This window comes from Scylla paramamosain, chromosome 12, assembly GCF_035594125.1.
Source record: "Scylla paramamosain isolate STU-SP2022 chromosome 12, ASM3559412v1, whole genome shotgun sequence".
Classification (NCBI taxonomy): Eukaryota; Metazoa; Arthropoda; class Malacostraca; order Decapoda; family Portunidae; genus Scylla; species Scylla paramamosain.
This window is the reverse complement of record NC_087162.1, coordinates 27272657-27295427: the sequence shown is the minus strand read 5'-3', so window position 1 is coordinate 27295427 and position 22771 is coordinate 27272657. Positions and strand designations below refer to the sequence as shown.

The following is a 22771-nucleotide window of genomic DNA, read 5'->3' as shown; positions in this document are numbered from 1 at the left end:
TGAGAAGGAGGAGGAGGAGGAGGAGGAGGAGTCAAAGAAAAGTATTGGTGATTGTTATACAAGACATAAGGAATATGCTTCAACACACACACACACACACACACACACACACTCCCTCAGCGGCCACCACAGCTGCGACACATCAAGTAGATAATAGGCAAACAGCTGGTTCACCCCTACCACCACAACTTCCTGCTGACAATCATTGCCTCTCCCTCCCCTCCCTGCAGCGCCGCGCCACTATGCTTGCCGCCCACTCCACCACTCAACAGGACGCACTTGACAGATATGAAGTAGGTACAGGAATAGCCCCTTCCCCTCTGTCCCCTTCTCTAGTGTGACAGCCATCAATAATCTGTTCCATTCACTTGTCAGCTTCAGCAAACTTGTGGTGGGGTAGTGAGCCGTCATTTTGTTCAAGGGGATCGATTCTGTTTACTGTCTGCTCCACAATTCACGAGTAGTTTGAACCACTCGACTCCCTCATCGTCAGTAAATTGCTGTTATTATACCAACATCCAGTGTGTGTGTGTGTGTGTGTGTGTGTGTGTGTGTATACAAGTCCTAAGAAACGGTCTACGTCACAATCTGCCAGGAAAATAGACGCATGTATGGAAGAAAAATTATTATCACAACGCACACACACACACACACACACACACACACGTCAATACGCACCACAAGGCAGTAAGTACCATACACGCACACAACTTACACATCATGCAAAAAAATACAGAAGGATACGAACCCTGCCATGCATCATTCCAGTGTGCAAGGGAACAGAAAATACTCATATTAATAATCACGACCATAATCCCCTGAAATTAGTCAGATAGAACTGAGATATTTCGAAGTCAAGATCTTCACAAACAGAAATGCACTACAGAGACAAGAAGAGGGAGTGTGTGAGCGCGATGATGGCTTAATGGATGGGGACACTTCTGCTGCGGGGAGGGGACGTAGTGACGCTGAGTGACGGTGACGTAAGCAACACACTGGCCTAGTAAGCACGTCACATCCGCCTTTACCTTCGCAGCGCGGGGGTTGGCCGTCGAAGGTACCCTCAGCAGTGCAGGTGAGGGAGCGGCGGCCAACCAACACGTATCCATCGTTGCAGGAAAAGGTGACAGAAGACCCAGAGGTGATGGTCGGAGAGGAGAGGTTGGAGGAACCGTGTGGGATGAGTGCAGGGGCGTCACATGTCACGGCTGCGGGCATAACCCTGCCTGTCACTTTGGTCTTGCTGCCACGCGTCACACCCACTGCACCGCGCACCCTCAACAGGGGCGGCATTGAGGATGTGTAGGTGTAACATTCACTGATCTTGTGTGGTCATGTGAGAGTGTGTGGAATAAGACAGAGCTCAGTTGCAACGTAAAGAAAGACTGGTAAGTGAATGGGGAAATAAAGGAATGAGTCTCCCATTCAAAGAGTTTAAGGAAAAGAAAGGAACTGCATTAAGAAAGACTGATAAGTGAATGGGAAAATAATGGTATGAGTCTCCCAATGAAAGAAGAATAGAACTTCATTAAAAAAAGACTGATAAGTGAATGGAAAAATAATGATATGAATCTCCCAATGAAAGAAGAAAAGAACTGCATTGAGAAAGACTGGTAAGAGGATGGGAAACAATCATACGAGTCTCCCATTTAAAAGAGTTCAAGGATAAGAGGAAAGAAACTGTACTTTGAAAGACATTTTGGAAGTAGTGGCCGCTGTGAGCCACTTGTGAGTATTCTGGCAATTCAGTAAGTTCGTGCAGGTATATATGAGTGTTAATAAGAGCAGGATTTTTATCTGTTATTTTGTGCTGCTTTGTGTGTGTGTGTGTGTGTGTGTGTGTGTGTGTACTATTCAGTGTACGTTAAATATCAAAGAAATCACAAGAGAGAAAAGTAACCATTTCTGAGATGTTCATTAAAAGTCTTTCAAATGAGAAAGTAGTGTAAGAATCCACAACTACTTCAGCTATAATGCATTTACCAACATAACACTTCAGAAGAAACAAAAATTAGAAACTGCAACAGGCATTAGTACAAATCAACGTAAAGTATGAGAGAGATAAATGAATACCATTCTGTAGGCCTGATGACTGAGGGTAACATGCTGCGGTGAAGGCAACGTTCTCCACACGTGAGCACCATAGCCAGGAAAACACCATACACCCATAAATCAAATAGGAGATGGATTGAAAACTAGCATGAGAGGACCTTAAGAGCTTTCCGGGGATATGGGGGCAGGGTACTCACGGTGGCACAGCGGGGGAGGGCCATTCCAGCGCTCGTCGAGGTCACACACCAGCTCAGCGCGGCCGATGGTGGTGTAGCCAGGGTCACACTCGTACTTCACTTGGCTTAGGTAGTAACGCGTCCCGTTGATGAGAGAGTAACTGCCGTGGCGGATGGGCGCGGGCAGGCCACACTCTAGGTCTGAGGGGAGGCAGGGGTGTGAGCACTGGAGGAGAGGGAGGACTTGTTCTTGGAGGTGAAAGGGAACTAACAGTAAGAAGAATGGCATGGAGGGGACTTAGCATGAGAACAGCTACAGTGAAGATGATTCTAAAAATGCTACTGCTTCAAGATACACATTTCATGATTTTAAGTGTCAACAAATAAGAAAACGTAGGAATATGATCTTTTTATTGCTCTCTCTCTCTCTCTCTCTCTCTCTCTCTCTCTCTCTCTCTCTCTCTCTCTCTCTCTCTCTCTCTCTCTCTCTCTCCGTGACTCACATCTACAGGTGGGCGGGAACTCGTTAAAGAAGCCAGACTCGAGGCATGATCGCTGGGCGGGGCCGACGAGGGTGTGGCCGGGGTCGCAGCGGTACTCCACCATGCTGCCCACGCTGAAGGTGTTGCCCACCATGGTTGAGTTAGGCGGCTGCTCCGGCTTGCCGCACGTCTGGGGCCCTGAGGAGGAGAGGCATTAGGAGAGGTCCCCGCTGGAAGTGTTCAAGTGTTCACTACAGAAATCCTGTTTATGTAGGTGGTTTGTAATCATTGTTATATAGTAGTTATAAAAGAAAGTCTGAAAAAACATGTATGATGTACCACAAAGTAATAATGCCTGAGGTTTCTATTTGTCATGATATACGTACGTTAACCAAGTAAAATAAAAACCACATTGGATATCAACATTACGTGCGTGTATGTATATCATAAATGTGGAATGTCATCATGCTGGCCCTCATATACACCACATGAGTTGTCACACAGCCCACCTTCCTCATCTCCCCTCTCCTCCCCTACACGACACTCACGGTGCTGGCAGATAAAGTTGAGGCCTGCGTTACAGTTGGTGTCGGACCACAGCCATCCCTTGGTGCCGTCAAAACGTGCACAGTTCTCGTTACCGCCGGGCAGGTTCCAGAAGGAGACGGACACATCGCGGCCGTTGATCCATTTCCAGTTGTTGGGGTCCGCTGGGTCTCGCACGGCGCCCATCCAGTACTGGCCACTTGAGTCTCCCCTGTAATAAGAGTGTGGAGTCCAAGCACGTTTTCTTTCTCACTGCTTTCGTTTGAAGATATGTGGAGAACTTTTGTATACATAAATCATTGCGATGGTTAGTAACTTTGTGTTATTTCTACCGAATCTATTTTTGTCTTTGTGTTTGCTTCTTTAATATGTGCTTGTCTATGTTTCTGCTGGTGGACTCCAGCAGCCTCCCTCCACAAGCCTACAAGATATCGTGCGTTTCTGTAAACCACTTCATTCCTAGTTTTGTTGTTTCTCCCTTTAAAAACCCCCACCAATTACATTTAAACCTGCGATCCCTTCATATAACCTTACCGGTGTTTGCGCCACAGCTCCCAGCTTAGGAATCCTTGCAGGGCAGGATTTGTCTCGTCCACCAGCGATCCACCTCGACTGCGGCAAAAATCTAGCGCTTGATCGAACGTTTTTGGTTGTTGGTTGTAGAAGATGTAACACTTGCCGTTGTAAGTGGCGGTGCTGCCCGGGGGCTGGTCGCGGAAAGATGGGCACCTCTCTATTGGCAGAGCCTGCAACGGTAGCGGTGTATGAAAGTGGGCTGTCGACTTGCTTAATTATTGTTCAGTCACAGATCTACGGAAATTTTCGTCCTCTTCTCATTATTATAGTAAATACGTTTTCGTTCAAGCGCTGTGGGTAGAGCTGTGTGTGTAAAGGTCATGGACATTTTTGCCTTTACTGTCACACAAATAAAGAGTAATAACAACAAATCTTCCGTGATATTTCAAAAGTATGCACAGTCAGTAAACTAGTCAGACTGCACAAGTGGTAATGTAACCCTGCATTTCACAAGGACAACAGTTGACGAAACACAAAACAAATGCTAACACATCCACACATTCCTCAGTATATGTAATGCAAATTAGTTACAACAAAAATGTGGAAAAAATACCCCCATGCCAGTGAACAAAAAACAAGCAGCGAATGTTAAGTGGAGCGGAGGCCTCACCTGGTCAGTGTACACAAAGGCTTCACAGATTGACAGCTGCACACCAGGCGGACCCTCGATGTGTACGCTGACGAAGGCGCCAGGCATGGGTGGGTTGCAGGGCAGGAACAGCGGCCGCCCTTCCTTCAGCAAGCCAATGAAACGGTTGCAGATCGGATTGCTGTCCAGGTCTGGCCGGTTGTTGCCCACACGCACCACCACCACGGCCGGCTGGTCATCCCCTGCAGGAATGGACAGGCTTATACCTGGGGGGGGGGGTGTCTCGAAGGTCATGGGGTGTAGATGGGGTTTCACAGAGTAGGGGGTTGTTTCGAGGGAGATGAAGAGAGGGAAGGAAAGAGGAAGGGATGAAGGGAGGTTCCCTTAGTGGTGACTTACCACAGCAGGACCTGCCGAAGTCCAGCCTGACGAGCTGTACCATGTAGGGCTCCAGCAGGTTGACGTACCACCACGGCTGCCGCTCCTGGGCAGTCAGGGTGCAGGTGTCTGTGGTGAAACTTGTGGAGCTGGAGCCATCAACCGCCTTCTGCGGAATGCCGCCCTCCGCCACTGACGACTGCATGGGAGCCTTGCCTGCCGCCACATTCAGCACTGTGGAGCACCAAGAAACGATACTAATGATATGGGTACAGAAATGCAAATTAATAAGACAACGACAACAACGACAACAACAACAATGAATATTCTACAGAAACCTACCAGATTCCTAACATTGAGGCTAACATGGAATGCACTCGTGTGTACACTTAAGAAAAGCCAATGTTAGCCCGTGGTCATGCGGCGTAGGGCTGGCGTGTTGACTCGCCCCACACAAAGGCTTTGGCGCCGCGTGGCTCGGGTCACGCCGAGAGCAGCCAACATCACTCCCCACTCTCCCTCTTGAAGATGTTAGAGAGGGTTGCGAACCACGGAACAACGAGGTCAGATCATAGTTTGGCATGTGCGGGAGATAACGAAGGTAGAGTGATAAGATAATCGGCTTCAGACAGACACGTTAACGTGAGTTAAGGGTCTTTAGGCGTTTACGACTAAATCTGTATACGAGTATACGACTTTCTCTCTCTCTCTCTCTCTCTCTCTCTCTCTCTCTCTCTCTCTCTCTCTCTCTCTCTCTCTCTCTCTCTCTGCCAGACAACACGTAGGCAGGGTGCGTATAACATGAGAGGAGAGCAGCAGACGAGGCAAACTGACGGTCCCGTTGTATCTTCCTCGACAAACAGTCCACACACGCGCCTCCAGGCTTCCTTAAACACCGGCCCGTGAGCAGAGCCCTTCCCTTCGGTGGCCCCACCCAGCTTGGCACACAGGGCAGCGTGCTCCTCCGCGTCGGTGGTTGAACACGCGACCTCCACAGCTAGGGAAGTGTGTAGTTGTATTTATCCAGTTGCAACATTAGCAGTGTGAGGTCTTGCTTTCATAACTATAAGTCTTTTCATAGTAGCAGATTTAATGTACTTATTTATATTTTCCATTGCATCAGTCTTCAGTCCATTACGAATAGTAGTAAGAGAGAGAGAGAGAGAGAGAGAGAGAGAGAGAGAGAGAGAGAGAGAGAGAGAGAGAGAGAGAATCCTCCACGAGTCATCGCCAAGGGCACGGCATCACCTCAAATTGACTCTCCTCACCTCATTAACTGAGTTCAACTTCCTCTCCTTTCCTTCTCCTCCTCCTCCTCCTCCTCCTCCTCCTCCTCCTCCTCTTCCTCCTCCTGCCCTTCCTTTCATCCCCCATGCCTCTTCATTGCTTCCTTCCTCTCTTCTCCTTCCCTTCTGAAGCTCTCTCATCTTTTCTTCATCCCTTCTCTTCTCCACAATCATTTAATCTCTTCACCATTTCCTTTTCTATTACTCAAAAGTGCTCAATTATTTAATCTTTTATCCTTGACTTTCGTTTCCAGCTTCTCCTCAAGATTCAGGTACAAACACGAGTATTATTCCCACCTTGGTTTTCTTTCTGTCATTGTACGAGCATTCTCAGCATTTTCCTTCCTCCACCTTCCCTTGTTCTCTCTATCATCTCTATTTCCACATCAACGACTCTCCATCAATTCGCCGTGAGAGATGGGATGAGATGGGAAAATTGGGTGCACGTGGATGAAGAGAGGGACTGGAAGACGAGAAAGAATGACGTGGAAAAGAGGTTCGGTAATAGAGTATAGGAGACAGTGAAGGAGAAGATGGAGGAAGATGAGTGTTCAAGTAAAGTAATGGACCTTTAAGAGCTGATGGTGGAAGATACGCGCTCCGAAGACGATGAAGAAGAACAAGAACAAGAACAAGAACAAGAAGAGCAAGAACAAGAAGAACAAGAACAGGAGGAAGAAGAAGAAGAAGAAGAAGAAGAAGAAGAAGAAGAAGAAGAAGAAAAAAAAAAGAAGAAGAAGAAGAAGAAGAAGAAGAAGAAGAAGAAGAAGACGAAAAAGAAGAACGAGAACAAGAACAAGAATAAGAAGAAAAAACAAGAACAAAAACAAAAACAAGAACAAGAAGAAAAAGTAGAAATAGTAGTAGTAGTAGTAGTAGTAGTAGTAGTAGTAGTAGTAGTAGTAGTAGTAGTAGTAGTAGCAGCAGTAACAGCAACAGCAGCAGTAATAGTACTAGCAATATAATCCAACATACAACACTAACTCTTGAACAAGGAAGGCAAGGTGGAAGGGAAGAGGAAGAGAACACAAGTGGAAAGAGGCAACGCTTGTGTGGTGTAGCTGAACTAACATCCTCACCAGGTACGCCTTTCACGCCGCCCCGGGGAACCAAGTAGGCTGGAACAAGAGCCACGTAGCCGAGGAGAACAGCAGAGGCAAAGAGAGCGAGTGATTGTGTTAGTGTTAGGTGTTGTGGGCCAGAGTGGGGGAGAGCAAACAGTCTGCAGGGAGTGGCCAAAGCAGGAACCCTCTTAATATGTAAACAGGAGAAACATTAACAGTTTTCTGAGTATTTTGTGAGAGGTTTCGCCACCCAATGCCTTGCCTTCACGAGGATGGTCTGCTGGAAATACGTGAGTTATTAAGGCGTGAAATGATGTTTAGTAATAGAGACTGGCTAAGAGAGAGAGAGAGAGAGAGTACACCTCGCTCAAGTTTTCACCCTCAAAAGTAAAAAAAAAAAAAAGGTAATGAAAACAAAAATAAAATAGAATAAATAAAATTTTTAAAAGTTGGCAAATTCTCTTCTGGGGTTTTCTTTTCTTTCTTAACAGTTCAAGTCGTAGAAAGCACAAATAAATCAGACTCGTAGTGACAGGGGAAGAGAAACAGCAAAGATAGGTACTGACATATCCATAAGTATCCTTTTTAACAGCTTTATCGCAAAAAAGAACGAACGAAAGAAAGAAAGAAAGAGAGAGAGACAGAGAGAAAGAGAGAGAGAAAAAAAAACACTGAAACTCATAGTAGAGAATCCGAAAGTTTTCCAGCAACATGGTAGAAAGGAGAAGAACGAAGATACTGAACCATTCCTTGCATCAACTGAGGAACACCGCGAGTCACGACGGATCCCCACACAAGCCCGAGGAACACTTGGGAGTGGACGGAGGAGAGCAATTTCCTGCGATTCTCTCCCATGACCATAACAACTTGTCGCACTGCCACCACCGCCACTACCAGCCTTGTGAACACGCGCGGGCTGCAAAGTGCGTGTTGGCGATTGACGGTTAGTTAGGATAAGATGAAGTGATGATGCTAAGGGGTAGTTAGTGAGACGTAAAGGGTAGTTATTAACCTTTTTCTTGCTATGGTTGTTTTCGGCTAGAGAGAGAGAGAGAGAGAGAGAGAGAGAGAGAGAGAGTTTAATTACGCCTTTCCTATGCAACAAAACCTATTCACAAGACAGTAGTACAAAAACAAGAGTCTAAAGAGCTGTAGATGATTATTATGAGATTATTATGAGAAAACTATGGAGCAGAAAACGTGTTAAGTAATGAGAGGATATTGGCGAGTGGGTGTTATGGTTAATGACAACACGAAGAGTAGATAAACGAAAGTCAGCTGTAAGTAATACGGAGAGGCGATATGGAGAGGACAAATGCAAGATGGTATATTGAGCAGGTGAAGGAGGGAAGGATGGAGGGGAAGGCAAACACTGTAACGTACCGTGACATTGTAACGTGGCACAGAAGAACGAAATGCAGAGTAGAGATGAGTGAAAGAGGGAATGTCAGGGATGTTTTACCCTCAAATGATAGAAAAAGGGAGGGAAACAATTAAGAACTGAAGTGAGCAGAGAGGAATACAGGAACAAAATTAACAGTAAGAGAATGAATGACCGAAGGAAAGATGTTTTACCCTCACGATGAAAAAGAAGATGAAGGAACACAAAAAAAGACTGATAGAAAAAAAATAATACATGAAGTGAAGAAGGGAAGGAAGAAGGAACGAAGATAGTCAAGGAAGGGAAAGGAGAGGGAAGGTATAGCAACAGACAAAGCAGAAAGGGAGTAAATGAAGAGGAAGAAATGAAGCAATGGAGGAGAATAAAATATGACCGAAAGAAGGGAGAGAAAATACCCGATGACTTAGAAGCAAGCAAAATGGTAGGGGAGGAGAAAACAGAATAAAGGAAAGAGAGAAAATGAGAAAATGAAGTTAGGGGAAAAAGGAGAAAGTGTGCAGGAAGAAGAGATGAAGAAATAGAGATGAAGACTTAAATATAAACTGAAGAAAGGAAAGAAGAGAGGAAATGACTAAGGAGCAAGCAACTGTGGGTAAAGGAGAAAAGAATATAGAGGAAAGGGAGAAGAGGAGGAAGTGGGGAGGGAGTGAAGAGGGACTAAGGGAGGGGTGATAAGAGGCAGCAGACCATGGCCACAACACTTCCCTCTCCCCGGTCATTCTTCCCACTCTCCCTCTCTGTTGTGAAGGATACAATTCCCTCCTCTCCCTCCTCCACTTTTTTTTATCACATTTTCCCTCTTCATCGCCCTCCCCTCACTGTCACGTCCATCTCATCTTCCTGCTTCCCTTCACTTCCTTCTTCCTTTCCTTCACCATTCAATTTCACGTGATTTTCCTTTCCTCATCCTCGTGTCTTTCTCCTCGTATTGCGTAATGGTCGTGTCGCTTCAAAATACGATGATAGGAATACGTAGAGAGAGAGAGAGAGAGAGAGAGAGAGAGAGAGAGGATGGGCCAGAGGGGGCAGCTGTCTAGTGTTCCTCGAGGTAAGAACGTGGACGGAAGCTCTCCATTACATCTCACCCACCCACTCTCCCTCCTCCTCCCCCTCCTCCTACCCCCTCAACCGTCTCTGTACCTCAGCGACCCCTCCCAGCCCCTCCCTCTCCCTCACTGCTTAAATTTTTGGGTTTGCCTTCAAAAGATCGTAATTTCCGTTTTCTTTTAGTTTCGTCCCTCTTCTTTTGCTCTTTCAAGGTCTTTTTGGCTATTTTTCTTCCCTCTACTTGTTATCATTCCTCCTTCTCTTCTTCCTCCTCCTCCTCTTCTTCCTTCTCCTCCTCCTGCACCCTAGCCTTCCTCGCCTCCTCCTCTTGTTTCTTCTGCTCCTCTTCCTCCTACTATTACTGTTACGATTCCTACTATTACTACTGCCACTACTAATGCTACTATTCCTTAGCCTGCTGTCTCGACTCCTCCTCCTCCTCTTCTTCCTCCTACGCACGGGCGGAAGAGACGCTCCACTGGGAACCTGGCCAACAACAACAAGAAGAGAGAGAGAGAGAGAGAGAGAGAGAGAGAGAGAGAGAGAGAGAGAGAGAGAGAGAGAGAGAGAGAACGCCTCCCGCGATGCCAGGACTCTACAGACTCCACGCGCGGAACTGGTCTCGCCGGAAGGTCATAGCGGGGATGAGACAGCGAGACCAGGTACTGAGAGGGCAGGGCAGGGATGGAGGGAAGGGAGAGGCGAGGACGGTGACAGCATCTCACCAACGACGATTATGACAATGATGACAGCAAGGGAGGATAGTGACAGCATGATAACAATGAGGATGATGACGAAAATGGGATGATCGGGGATTAAAATTGACGTGAAAGACGAGGACACAGGCGAGAATAGTAATGAGAGGACGAGAACGAGGATGAGGATAAGAGAGAAAGAGATAGAGAAGGATAATGATGATGTCAAGAACGAGGAACATAAGACAAGAACAAAGATAAGGATAAGAGTGAGAGCGAGGGCGAAGAAGATGAGAGGACGAGGAAAGGAACAAAAACTGAGGCGAAGAGGAGAACGAGGAGGAGAATGAAAACGAGAACAAGAGAGCGAGGACGAGGATGAAAATAGGCATAGAAACAAATACGAGAACGGGGAGAGAACGACAAGTAAGACGAAGACGAGGTGGCCGCCAAAATTATATGCTTCCCTCCAGGTTGATTTGCCAGGTGACCCCAACAGGAAGTGACCCCCAAACCCTCCCCTCCCTCTGCCTCTTCCCTCCTTCCCTCCTCCTTTGCTTCCTCTGTATTTCCTCCAATTGACTGTCTCTTTATTCTTTCCTCCACTGACTCCTCCACCCTTCCTCTAAGCCCTGTTCTCCCTCTCTCCCTCTCTTTCTCTCTCTCTCCCTCGTTTTCTTCCTAAAATTACACTTTTTTCCTACTTTTTACTGTGCTTGGTGTTCTCTCCCACAGCAGCCATAAAGATTTACTGCTGCTTGAAGTTTATTTATATTCATTTGTATATTCATTTGTTTTTTTTTTTCCTTCACTGGTTCTTTATGTGTTTTTTTCTATGTCAACTTTGTGGTTCCTTGGTTCACTATTTTATTTTTTTTCTCATTTTTCCTCTTAGACTTTTGTGTTTCCGCCAACTATAAGGTCTCTGTGACAACTTATTTCTTTTCTTTCTTAGAGTCTCGTGAGGGGAAAATGTTTGGTAGTGTGTGGTGTTATTGTTCCTTCTTCCTTTCTGTTCCTTTGTGTACCTACCTCCCTTCCCTCCTACCCTTCGTCATTCTTATTTACCTCTCTCTCTGCAGTATCTTCCCTCCATCCCCTTCCACCTTATTACCCTATTTACATTCCTTCCTCCCATATCAGTCGGCGCTCGATGCCTCTCCTCCTCCTCCTCCTCCTCCTCTTCCTCCTCCTCCTCCTCCTTCTCCTCCTCCTACCCTTTTAACTGCATCCTTTTCCATCTTTAGATTTTCTAGTCTTCTCAACTGTTTGCTTTACCTTTTGACACATTATTCTTTTTTTATTTTTCCTCCCCATTCTAGTCAGTGATCGATGTCTCTCCTGCTTTCCTCTCAATCCTTTTATGTTCATTCTCTCAGATTTTTCCGTCTTTTCAAATATTAGCTTTACCTAATCACATCATTTTCTGTTTTTCCTTCATATTTCTCCTTCTCCCCCACAACCCTTTTTCGCTTTTCTGTACTTTTTTCTCCCAAAACCTTAACTTTACCTCATACCACCATTTTCTATATTTTCCTTGTCTTCACATTTACTCTCCACACTAATGTTTGATCAATCTCCGCCTCCCTCTCTCCCTCCATGAATTTCTCTCTCCCCCTCCCGCACTTTCCCTCCCTCTTTCCAGTGTCCGCGTTCCCCTCCACTCACGGTCAAGGTCGCAGAGCTCTCTAACTGCGAGTTCCAATGTGACCGCTTTGTTACTTTCGACCTTAGAGGCGCTGCGCAGTGTGGACAGTTGCAGGGCGTGAGTATTGAACCAAGTGCGAGTAGGCGGTGTACGCGATACGACGCTGCACAGTGGGAGTTTGATGAAGTTAAGTAATGGAGCTCCCAATAGCATAACATAGCAGGGTGTTAAGTAATGATGTAATGTAATGTAGTGGAATTGTCTTGTGGGAATGTAATGGGGGATGCAACACAAGGCAGCTCTGCAATACACGACATTGGTTCATGATACACAACAGGTAATGTTTAAGAAACACACACAAAAAAAAAAAAATTAGTAATGATAAATAGACAAAATAGATAGACAAATCAATACAATAAAAAAAAAAGAAAACAAGAGCCGTATTGTACGTATGTGACAAACTTTCACAAATGGAAGTGACGCAAAATGATTATCTGCAAAGTCACCTGCAAGATCTACGTACACACCTGGTCAGTGCCTCACGATCCCCTTCCGCTCCTCCTCCCTCCCCGGCGATCACCTGCCTCTCCCATCCCATCACCTCCCCATCACCCCTCATGCTTTCTCCCCCGCTCCTCCCCCCCTCACCACTCATCACCCCTCACGCTCTCCTCCATCACCTCCCAATCACCCGTCTCGCCCTTCCCCACTCGCTCCCTTCATCCTCTCCCCCTCTCACCTCCCAGTCATCCCTCTCGCTCTCTCCACGCCGTGCCAGTCACTTCGGGTGCCGGATACAAAGTTCTGGAGGTAATGTAAGCAATTCCAAGAGCACTTCCTCGCTCACCTTCCTCCGCCAGGTGAAAAGCAGTGACCAGGAGGCAGGTGCGCGTCAGTGCCACCTGCCACCCTAACCTTGCAGCGCGGCGAGGCCAGGTGGTCCGTCACGCGTCACGTATGCCACCACAGGGTCACGCATACATACGTACTTTGCATATATACGTGTACATCTGTGCATACTCACTCATTCATGCACACACACACACACACACACACACACACAGAGAGAGAGAGAGAGAGAGAGAGAGAGAGAGGATAAAATATGTAATTACTGCTACTCTTCATCTACCTATCTATTTATCTATCTACCTATCTATCTATCTAACTATCCATCTATCTACTCAATCATTTATTTCATTATTCATATCTTTATAATCTACCTATGACATCTCCAACACGAAGCTGACCAGATAGAATAGAAAGTCGAACAAAAAACGGTACTCCTTTTAAACACCACCACTACCACCAACAACAACAACAACACACAAACACACGCACACACACACGAGCTATCTATTCCACTCGCAAGAAAATAATTACTTTCCATTAGCAGTTCACTCCTTACACAACTCGAGATTCATGCAACGCCTTGTAATCTTGCCCTCTGTCTCTCATTACCTGGTTTGCGTGTTCCTCTGTAGATTACCTCCACCTTTCCAATTACACCACGCTAATCACTGGCAGGAAGAGGTAGAGAGAGAGAGAGAGAGAGAGAGAGAGAGAGAGAGAGAGAGAGAGAGAGAGAGAGAGAGAGAGAGAGAGAGAGAGAGAGAGAGAGTTAACAGTAAATCATTGACTCACGACGTATATAATAGACGTATCGTAAAAATGTTTTCCCTTCCTCCGTCTGCTCCCTCTTTCTTCTTCCTTCTTCCATCTTCTCTTTCTGTTTAGTTATGACTGATGTTCTTCCTTCAATTTATCCTCCTCTCCTTTTATCTCCCTTTATCTTCGTATCTATTTCCATCTCTCCACCTATTACCCCTTTCCTTTCCTCTCATCTTCCTGTACGTATCCATCTAATTCTATTCCTTGCCTCCTCCTCCTCCTCCTCCTTATCCTCCTCCTCCAGTTTATAGTCACTGATTCCACCTGCCCACACCTGGCCTCCGAGCGTCACAGGTAATGGCCAACCCTGCAAAATGTGTGTGACGGTTCCTGCCTTGCCGTGAAGTCTCGCATCACTTCCATTTCTTGGTCGCGTGCTGCCTGCCTCGCCTAATCTCGCCCAAAAGAAAAGACTCGTGGCAGCAGACAGTAAACAACAGGACCTGACTTTTAACTTTGAATGATAATACCTTTTAGAAATCATTACAAATATGCTTGGAGGTAAAGAGTTAAGGTTAGTGATTTGTATTTACATGTAGTACCTGAAAAATGTTGTTCATTATGTTTGGTTCGAGTGTACGCATGACTTCTACTATAACAGTGTGTGTCTGTGTGTGTGTGTGTGTGTGTATGTGTGTGTGTGTGTGTGTGTGTGTGTGTGTGTGTGTGTGTGTGTGTGTGTGTGTGTGCACCTACCCATGTAATCTGCGTGTGTATGATCATGAATCTCTCAGCTATCTGCTCTGCCTGACAGCTTCCTCCTCCTCCTCCTCCTCCTCCTCCTCCCCATCCTCACCCTCTTTCTCCTGAACCCTTCACGTGCACAGAACTGACAGATCGTTTATCTCGTTTGTGTGTTTGTGTGTGTGTGTGTGTGTGTGTGTGTGTGTGTGTGTGTGTGTGTGTGTGTGTGTGTGTGTGTGTGTGTGTGTGTGTGTTTGAGGCAGTTCAGTGAGTATAGTGGTTAGGTGTGGTCAGCGGCAGCACGGGGCGGGAGGGAGGAGCGCAGAGGGCGAGGTGACCCAATTCCCAGGCACAGTAACGAGTAATTTAATGTCTTCTGCGTTTGAGGAGGAACAGGAGAAGGTGGTGGAACAACAACAACAACAACAACAACAACAACAACAACAACAACTGACACATGGTACAGAACACACCTCACTGCACCAGGCTTAGCGAGTGATGTGGTACATGTCCAGCCAAGGGTACATTGATGAAGGGGATCGCAAGAATGTTCGGCAGAGAAGAGTGACGGAGTTTTGATCAAAGAGGTTATATCTGTATGGAAGGTGAAAGCTGGCTGATTAGTATAGAAATTTAGGTTTTCGGTCAGTACATCTCGTCAGGTTCTCTCTCTTTCGATCAATTACAAATCAAACATGGAGGAGTTGAAGCTTCGAGCCAGTGCAGGTTCCCCAAACTCTCCTCTTCCTTCAGTCAGTAAAATAAGAATGGTCAATCAAATAAGAAGAATCCCGTACCATTCCCTGCTGAGAAAGTCACTCGCCAAATAACGATAAAGACCTTAATGCAGGGGAGGAATACGGAAGTACATGGCACTTAGAGAAACCATCAGTGATCAAGGGAGGGAGACCTGCTGATGGGATTCCCTTATGGATCTTCAGTAAAGGTAAATACCAGTCATTCACAGCAACAGAACGACAGGAGGAGCCTTAAGATGAAGGGCCCTGGAGAAAAGCAGAAAAGGCAAGACGTTTGGTAACCATCACATCGGCAGAATGACGAGGAGAACCTTAAGATGATGACACACGCGTGGAGAATGACACAGAATGCAGAGATTGGGAAGCATCCACAACAAGAGACCAAATGGAAGGACACTAAAATGATGATATAGCCTGGAGAAAGACAGAGAAGGCAAGACGTTCGGTAACCACATATTGCGCCAGAATGACTGGAAGAAGCTTAAGATGATGACATACGAGTAAAGAGGCACAAAATAAAGGTAGGTAACCATCTACAGCAAGAAATCAACTTGAAGAATCCAAAGATGATGATATAATGTAGAGAAAGGCGCAGAATGGAAATAGCTAACCATCAACAACAACAACAACAACAACAACAACAACACAACTTGAAGAATATTATGATGATGAATGAAAGGCAAAGGGGACAGACGCTGGAAGCCACGTAAACTGGAGCCACAAAGTGATGGAGCCAGTCAGTCTTCCACCTCTTGTGATCCTTGGCAGATTAACTTATCGGCAAGTAAAAAGCTTCCTTAAAAAGGGCGGTGGTTGACTTAAAGGAAGGGAGGATCAACTAAAACAATCCACACCTTTCGACTGTGCGCCTTCGCCCCTCCCTCCTCTCTCTCTCTTTCTCTCTCTCTCCCTCTCTATCTCTGAGTGGGAAAAGGCACGCACTGGCTCCATCACTCTGTAGCTCCAGTTTACGTACAGCTGTAGAATGACTAGAAAGACCAAGAGATAATAACATAGAATTACGAGAGAGGCACGGAATACGAGATTAGTAACCACCTATACAGCAGCCGATCGACCGGAGAGGACGAAAGAATGCAGATGGTGGAAAGGACGAAATTACACACTCGAAAAATAAGTGGTTTAGAAAATATAGATTCCCGCCGAAGTATCGAAAGTTTTGGAAATCCCTCAGACCACAAGGGTTTCACCAGGATCCCTTCCATATGACGGCCAGAATGCAGTGATGGAATTACTACAGAGAACACCGCCCCTGGACATCCCTCGGTGGTCGCGCGAAGTCTTTTCCCCGGTGAGAGTTTGGAAAAGCCTCACAAAGCAGGGTATCTGTGTCATGACAGCGGCAGAACCCTGATACGCAATAGGTCTTTTTTTTATATAATCAGAGCATTTGTTATGACCATTGGGCCTTTTTTTTACTGTAATTCGAGGGCTTTTTATAATGGGACCTTTTTTATATATAACCTCAGGACCCTTTTTATAATCAGTGGGTCTTTTTTCTAATATTTTCTTGCCCTTGGTCTACCTCTTCCGTAAAAAAAATAAAAGATGAAACACGAAAACGGAAGGAAGAACACAAGACAACAGGAATGGAAGAAGGAAGAAGTGAAGGAGGAAGGAAGAAAATAGAAGGAATAAATGAAGGAAGAAGAAATTACAACTGCGTGATGGTTTGAAATATTACACCAGTCAATCATTGCTCTTTGGGCCGCGGAGAGTGTAACTTTAGTGGTGATGGTGGAAGTGATGGCAGTGGTGATGGTGACATTGCATTGTAAGAGTGGTGTGGAAACATTGCCCACCATTCAAGTGCTGTTTGGTTGACGATAACGTGACGTAATCTTATCTTTCTTCACATATATTGCTCTTTCCTCACGTGTTGTTTCACTCAAGATAACCTGACGCAGCGTAACTTTAATCTTTCTTCACAAATATTGCGCTTCTTACACGTGATGGGTTAAGGTAACATGACGTAACCTTAATCTATCCCCACAAATATTCATCTTTTTACTCGTGGTCACTTAAGAAAACATGACGTAACCTTGATCTATTCAGAAACATATTCCTCTTTTCTACTCATGGTGGCTTAAGGAAACATGACATAACCTTAATCTATCCACACAAACATTCCTCTTTCTACTCGTGGTCGCTTAAGGAAACATGACATAACCTCAACCTATCCCTTACCAAAGTGAAGTCATTAAGTAACCAGCACACCAAACCCTCGTAATCACTGGAATAGGTCTAAGGTAAACTGGCAATTACCTCCCTTCCTTACGGCCCAACACCTGGCGCTCCTTTCGTTCGCCAGAGCTGTTAATTACACATAGTCGCTCTTCCCCCCGCGGGCCAAACCACGAGCGACTCCCACGCGCGCATCTGAGGAACAGTTACACGCCAGCCACACTAAGAAGGGCGGCTGTATGTTAGGGAGAGGGGAGAGGGAAGAGAGGAGAGGAGAGAGGGGAGAAGAGGATGACAGGAGCGGCGATGAACGTTCACATATCAGGTTCATGTGCGTGTATCTGTGCTATTACCGCTCATGGCGTGGTATAGTGTGTGATGTATGTCTGTAAGTATGTACGTAAACACGGCGATTCGTTAGGGATAGCAAAGATTTATCGCATGGCGTGATTTATGTCTGAATATCGATATCCTAGTCCTTCCGTGATACACTACGAGAGAAATTAATACTACCTACACATCCTCCTCCCCCAGGTAAGCCTCCCGGCACTCCAATACCTGCACGTTGCTCACAAGAACCGCGTGTCTTTTCGCCCCAATAACACAGTTTCCCCGCAGTGCCTTGCCCGCCCGGAAGACTACCAAGAACCGGTTATTCGATTCACCTCCCCAGTCCCCGCACGCCGCTGGCCACTTGACCCCACTGACTCTGCCAAATTGGACCATCGGGAGTTGAAAGGCCTGATAGTCAATCGCAGGACGCCTACAGGTCTGAATGAAGGGTTGAATGCTGGTCTCCTTCACTGGGCTTGGTTCACAATCTCACAGAACCTTGCCGGACCCTCAGGAGCTCCAAGAAACAGTTAATCACTGGGTGGCCATATGCTAATGGAGGTCTCCTTTGTGCAGCTCTTGTGGCTACTGTGGCTGAGGGGTTTGGTGGTGGTGGTGGTAGTGGTGGGAGCCTCATCAGTCAGGAGTGTCGCTGTGTCTGTTATCACGTCACCCAGTCATGCAGACACAGCTCAAGGGATTCCCAGCCATTTTCACTGCTTCCGCGTGGCTCTGCTCCACTTCCACCGCCTTGAAACGACGTGCCTTAATTTAACCACAGCGGCAATCCAGGCAAAGGCGAGGTCTGCAAGCTGACGCGTGTGCCTTAGGTCTTCGATTTTCTCAAGCAAGGCGTGCCGCAGGTCAACTTTTTGCACTTCCACAACCTCCCTCATTATCGCCACCACTGGAAGCTCGTCTGGGCCGCGGCTTCCAGCTGTGCAAATAATTGAATGAACGTACTAAAACTGCATCGCCTGCTCCGACCAGCGTGAAGGTGATCTGTAAGTGGTCCATTGTGTGTTCGACCTACTTTTCTATTGTGTACTGTCGCATGTAAAAAGAAAAAAGTACTTAAGAGTTATATCACCTTGAGACACTAACACACACACACACACACACACACACACACACACATCAATACTCCCCGGTAATACGAGCATCGGTTACCCGGCTAGTCGCTGCCTGGACAGGAGTAAGACTAGTCCTCCCACGATACCCGCGGGTGCTGACCATACTTTTCCCCCCACCGCTGCGCCAATGAGGTCATGTGGCTGTAGTGGCCAGCGGATCTCACGGGAGTTTCATGAGGGGCCATGTTCCGGCTGGCTCGGTCCGGCTTGGCTCAGCTCAGGCCTCCAGCGGCTACATTCCTGGCGTGATGAGAAGCGGGGCGGCCGAGTGGAAGACCGCAGCCTCTGTGTTCAATGTATGTGTAATTGTCTGGCCCGCAGGCTGCCAGATACGTACACATGAGAGACACCTACCATGCAACGCCCACCCTGATGTTCCTGGCCATCGTGTGAGAGTCTAGTAGGGACACGGAGAGGGAACAGGTGAGGGATAAAGGCAGGTAAAGGAGTATAGGAGATCAGTAGAAGGGATAAAGAAATTCGAGTTATCCCCTGATCTTCGTCGCATAATATGAGAAAGAGAGACAGAGAAGACAGGTAAGAGGAGAAAGGGAAGTAGAGGGAAAGTATACATGAGAGAAATCAGTAGGAGAGAGAGAGAGAGAGAGAGAGAGAGAGAGAGAGAGAGAGAGAGAGAGAGAGAGAGAGAGAGAGAGAGAGAGAGAGAAATTCGTATTACCTTTTCCTTAGTTACTTTCAACAAAATTATTCTAGCCAGTAACCTACACCCATCAACACCACCACCACCCTCACCACCAACAACAACACTCCCACACCTCCATTATCACCAACCCTGCACTTATACACCCACCTTCCCATTCACCACCTCGCCCATCTCCCCACCCCAGTCCACCTATCCACAGCTTGAGACGACGCTCCACCACCTACACTAGCATGGGTACGGTTGTTACAGTATCGGTTAGAAGTCGGGTAATATTCTGAACTCTTTGGCGTTGTGTTGTGTGTGTGTGTGTGTGTGTGTGTGTGTGTGTGTGTGTTTACCTTTTTCACTGCTTATGACACACAGTTCTTGACTTAACAAACTACTCTGACACATATCATACCAGTTACTTAAGCACATCCTAACCTGCTCTTGATCTTGCTCCTCCTCCTCCTCCTCCTCCTCTTCTTTTCGTTCAGCAATCACTTCCGAACATTATACTGGCTAGATAGTGGAAACCCTACTCTTTTAATCCATTTTCCTTCACGTGAATGACTGATTAAGATTTCATGCAAGGCTTTTAGTGTTGTGCAGAGCTGCGTGTCGTAGTGAAAGGACCAAATCATACAATACTTCAAAAACCCGTCACTGTGTCTTTTTAGGTTCGTCAGCAAATCAAGGAACTTATAATTGTGATTGAAGTGGCTAATTTTAAGATTTTGCGCAAGGTTTTTTAGTGTTGTGTAGTGATGCGTATCGTAGTGAAAGGGCTAAATCATGTAATACTGTGAAGATTCGAAAGCTTTGTGTTTTTTTTTTTTTTTTTTAAGTTGGTTAGCGAATGAGAAGACTTGTGACTGATGGGAAAGACTAAATAAAGTGAAAACACGTGAGATACATTGCACGACTATTGTCCGCAACTGTACATTCACACTCCCAGCCATGAAAGGTAGAGAGTCCAACATTCTCATCCACCCACACACACACACACACACACACACACACACACACACACACACACACATTTAATTAATTAGTTTATTGACACAGGAGTACCAAAATGATATATCAGCAAAAATAAATAACACAAAACAATACATAATACAAAACAAGACCCAGAACAACGAAATACAACATGCTACACATCTATCCTCTATCTAAACAAATAAAATAACAAGACACACACACACACACACACACACACACCGATCATATCATCACACTAACCCGTTCGCACATTCTTCTCGGTCACAGCCCACACTCACCCGTGACGACTTTCAATAAATCAGCCCAAGTCATTGTTAGTATATACACGTTTCCCAATGAACATTTACTTCCTAGACCCCGCGTGCTCAATCAAATGCCACTTTCTCCCCCAGTGATATTTTACGGTGAGGATTGTACACACAGAAAGGAAGTCAAAACCTGATGAAGTTCCTTGCTGTGTTATTATCGTATGCTTGGTTCATTTTCCACGCCACGAACGACACGTCACGCCATACTTATTGGTGTACTTGCTGAATTATGGGAGTTATTAGTGTATGGCGTGGAGTGTAACACTTGGATGTACGTACGTGAGAGAGAGAGAGAGAGAGAGAGAGAGAGAAGGGGGACGGGAGGAAGCAATATCAACGTAAATGAAAGAACAAACTATAAAACCGGCTGAAACCACAGATAAGAAAGAATTAAACTTTTAATCTTCTAATAAACCTGAATGAACACTAGTCAGACTGATAATGCATGGAAAAAGAGGAGAGAGAGAGAGAGAGAGAGAGAGAGAGAGAGAGAGAGAGAGAGAGAGAGAGAGAGAGAGAGAGAGAGAAACTACACTGGAGACATAATCAAGTGAAGGACCACCCGGCCGCACCATGAGATACAGTGACAGTCTTGGGAGGCCGGCCCATCAATAATAGTGTGACCAAATTCCAGCTCCAGCTCGGGACGGCTCTCACACCAGGCACTCGGTAAATAGGTAAACCACTTGGCCACCTGCAGGAACCGGTCACACACATATACACACCCACATGTTTAATTCTGATGCGGGCGCTTTTTTTTTTTTTTTTTTAACCAATTTTTTGCTAATTCTCGAAGCTATTTTTACGATCTAGTTTTCTATTTTTTTTTTTTTTATCTATTTCTTCTATCATCCAGACTTATTTCGTATTTGTGAGTGTGTGTGTGTGTGTGTGTGTGTGTGTGCTCTCACCACGCAGGAGGCAGCGGTCAGGGCGGTCAGGGCGGTCAGGGAGGGCAACACTGAATCCATTACACTGCTCACCCCCGGTAATTAGTGTTCTCGAGGCGCTCAGGAAGGAATCAAATCACCGCTTTAGCATTCCTGGCGTCCATTGTGATCCACGCCGCCGCTCCCCGCAACAATGGCGCGGGACGTGAACAAACCCAGAGGCAGCCATTCATGGAGATTCCCTGAGTTCCGGCAAGGTATGGTGTAGGAGAGAATGTCGGTGTTTGGATGTCAGGCAGATCGCGTTGATAAAGCAGTCACTCTCACGGGAAATATTAAATTGAAGGGTCATTTCATCAGTCAAGGAAGAAATATTTGCTTCGATTTCAACATTTTCTACATAAGTGTGAGGATGTTGATATATAGAAATTAGGTATATAATGTCAATAAAGCAATTATTCGTAGGAAAATTAAAGCATTTTTTTTTCATTTAAATGTTTGTTGTAGCAATGTGAGAATTTTCTGTAGTGATGTGAGGAGAATGTTGATTACTAGAGAACGGGACTACCACGCTCAGAGATGAAATACTGACTCCCACGAAAACTGTTACATCACACACGTATTTCAACAGTGAGAGAAGAAATATTTGCTTCGGTTCCACCATTTCCGATAACAACGTGAGAATGTTGATCTTTGGAAGACATGAACATCGTGTTTAAACATAAGACAGTCACGCCCACGGAAAATATTGCATCAATCTCATTTGAACAATCTAAAACGAAATATTTGCTTTGACATCAACATTCACCACACTGCATAACACTTTGCGTGGCAGTGTGAGGCAATACTGATATCTGGAAAGTAGGATCTTAACAATTAAAGATTAAACTCTCATTTCCCACAAAAAAAAAAAATCTCCTTTAATAACTCAGGAAAAGAAATACCTATCTAGAAATAATACTGTTTCTAGTCTTTTTTTAACTACATAACACAACAAAAACACGAAAGACAAGAATATAACAACAAAAAATTAAATTCGCACTTCCACCAATAAAATATCAAATCAAACCTCCACTTAGCAACTCAAAAAGGGATATTTCCTTCTATTACACTTCTCCATGTTACGTAAGACTATACAAAACACAATAACCTCCTTCACCCCTCGTACAGTCTTACCCTGAGGCACCAGAGACAACGCCTTAAGCC

General features: G+C 45.7%; 1 protein-coding gene across 5 annotated transcripts in view; it reads right to left on the bottom strand.

The window, feature by feature from the left end:
- Nucleotides 1-22771, bottom strand: part of LOC135106052 (uncharacterized) — a 54898-nt gene that overhangs the window by 6823 nt on the left and 25304 nt on the right. For 4 of the 5 annotated variants that reach the window (XM_064014874.1, XM_064014870.1, XM_064014872.1 and 1 more), the window contains exons 3-9: nucleotides 4821-5033; nucleotides 4443-4663; nucleotides 3791-4002; nucleotides 3259-3467; nucleotides 2732-2908; nucleotides 2250-2429; nucleotides 1029-1208 (exon numbers count right to left, since the gene is read on the bottom strand). In XM_064014874.1, the coding sequence (XP_063870944.1) occupies nucleotides 1029-1208; nucleotides 2250-2429; nucleotides 2732-2908; nucleotides 3259-3467; nucleotides 3791-4002; nucleotides 4443-4663; nucleotides 4821-5033 (1392 nt within the window). The remainder of the gene's footprint in view (nucleotides 1-1028; nucleotides 1209-2249; nucleotides 2430-2731; nucleotides 2909-3258; nucleotides 3468-3790; nucleotides 4003-4442; nucleotides 4664-4820; nucleotides 5034-22771) is intronic. The other variant, XM_064014871.1, reaches the window with a different exon arrangement.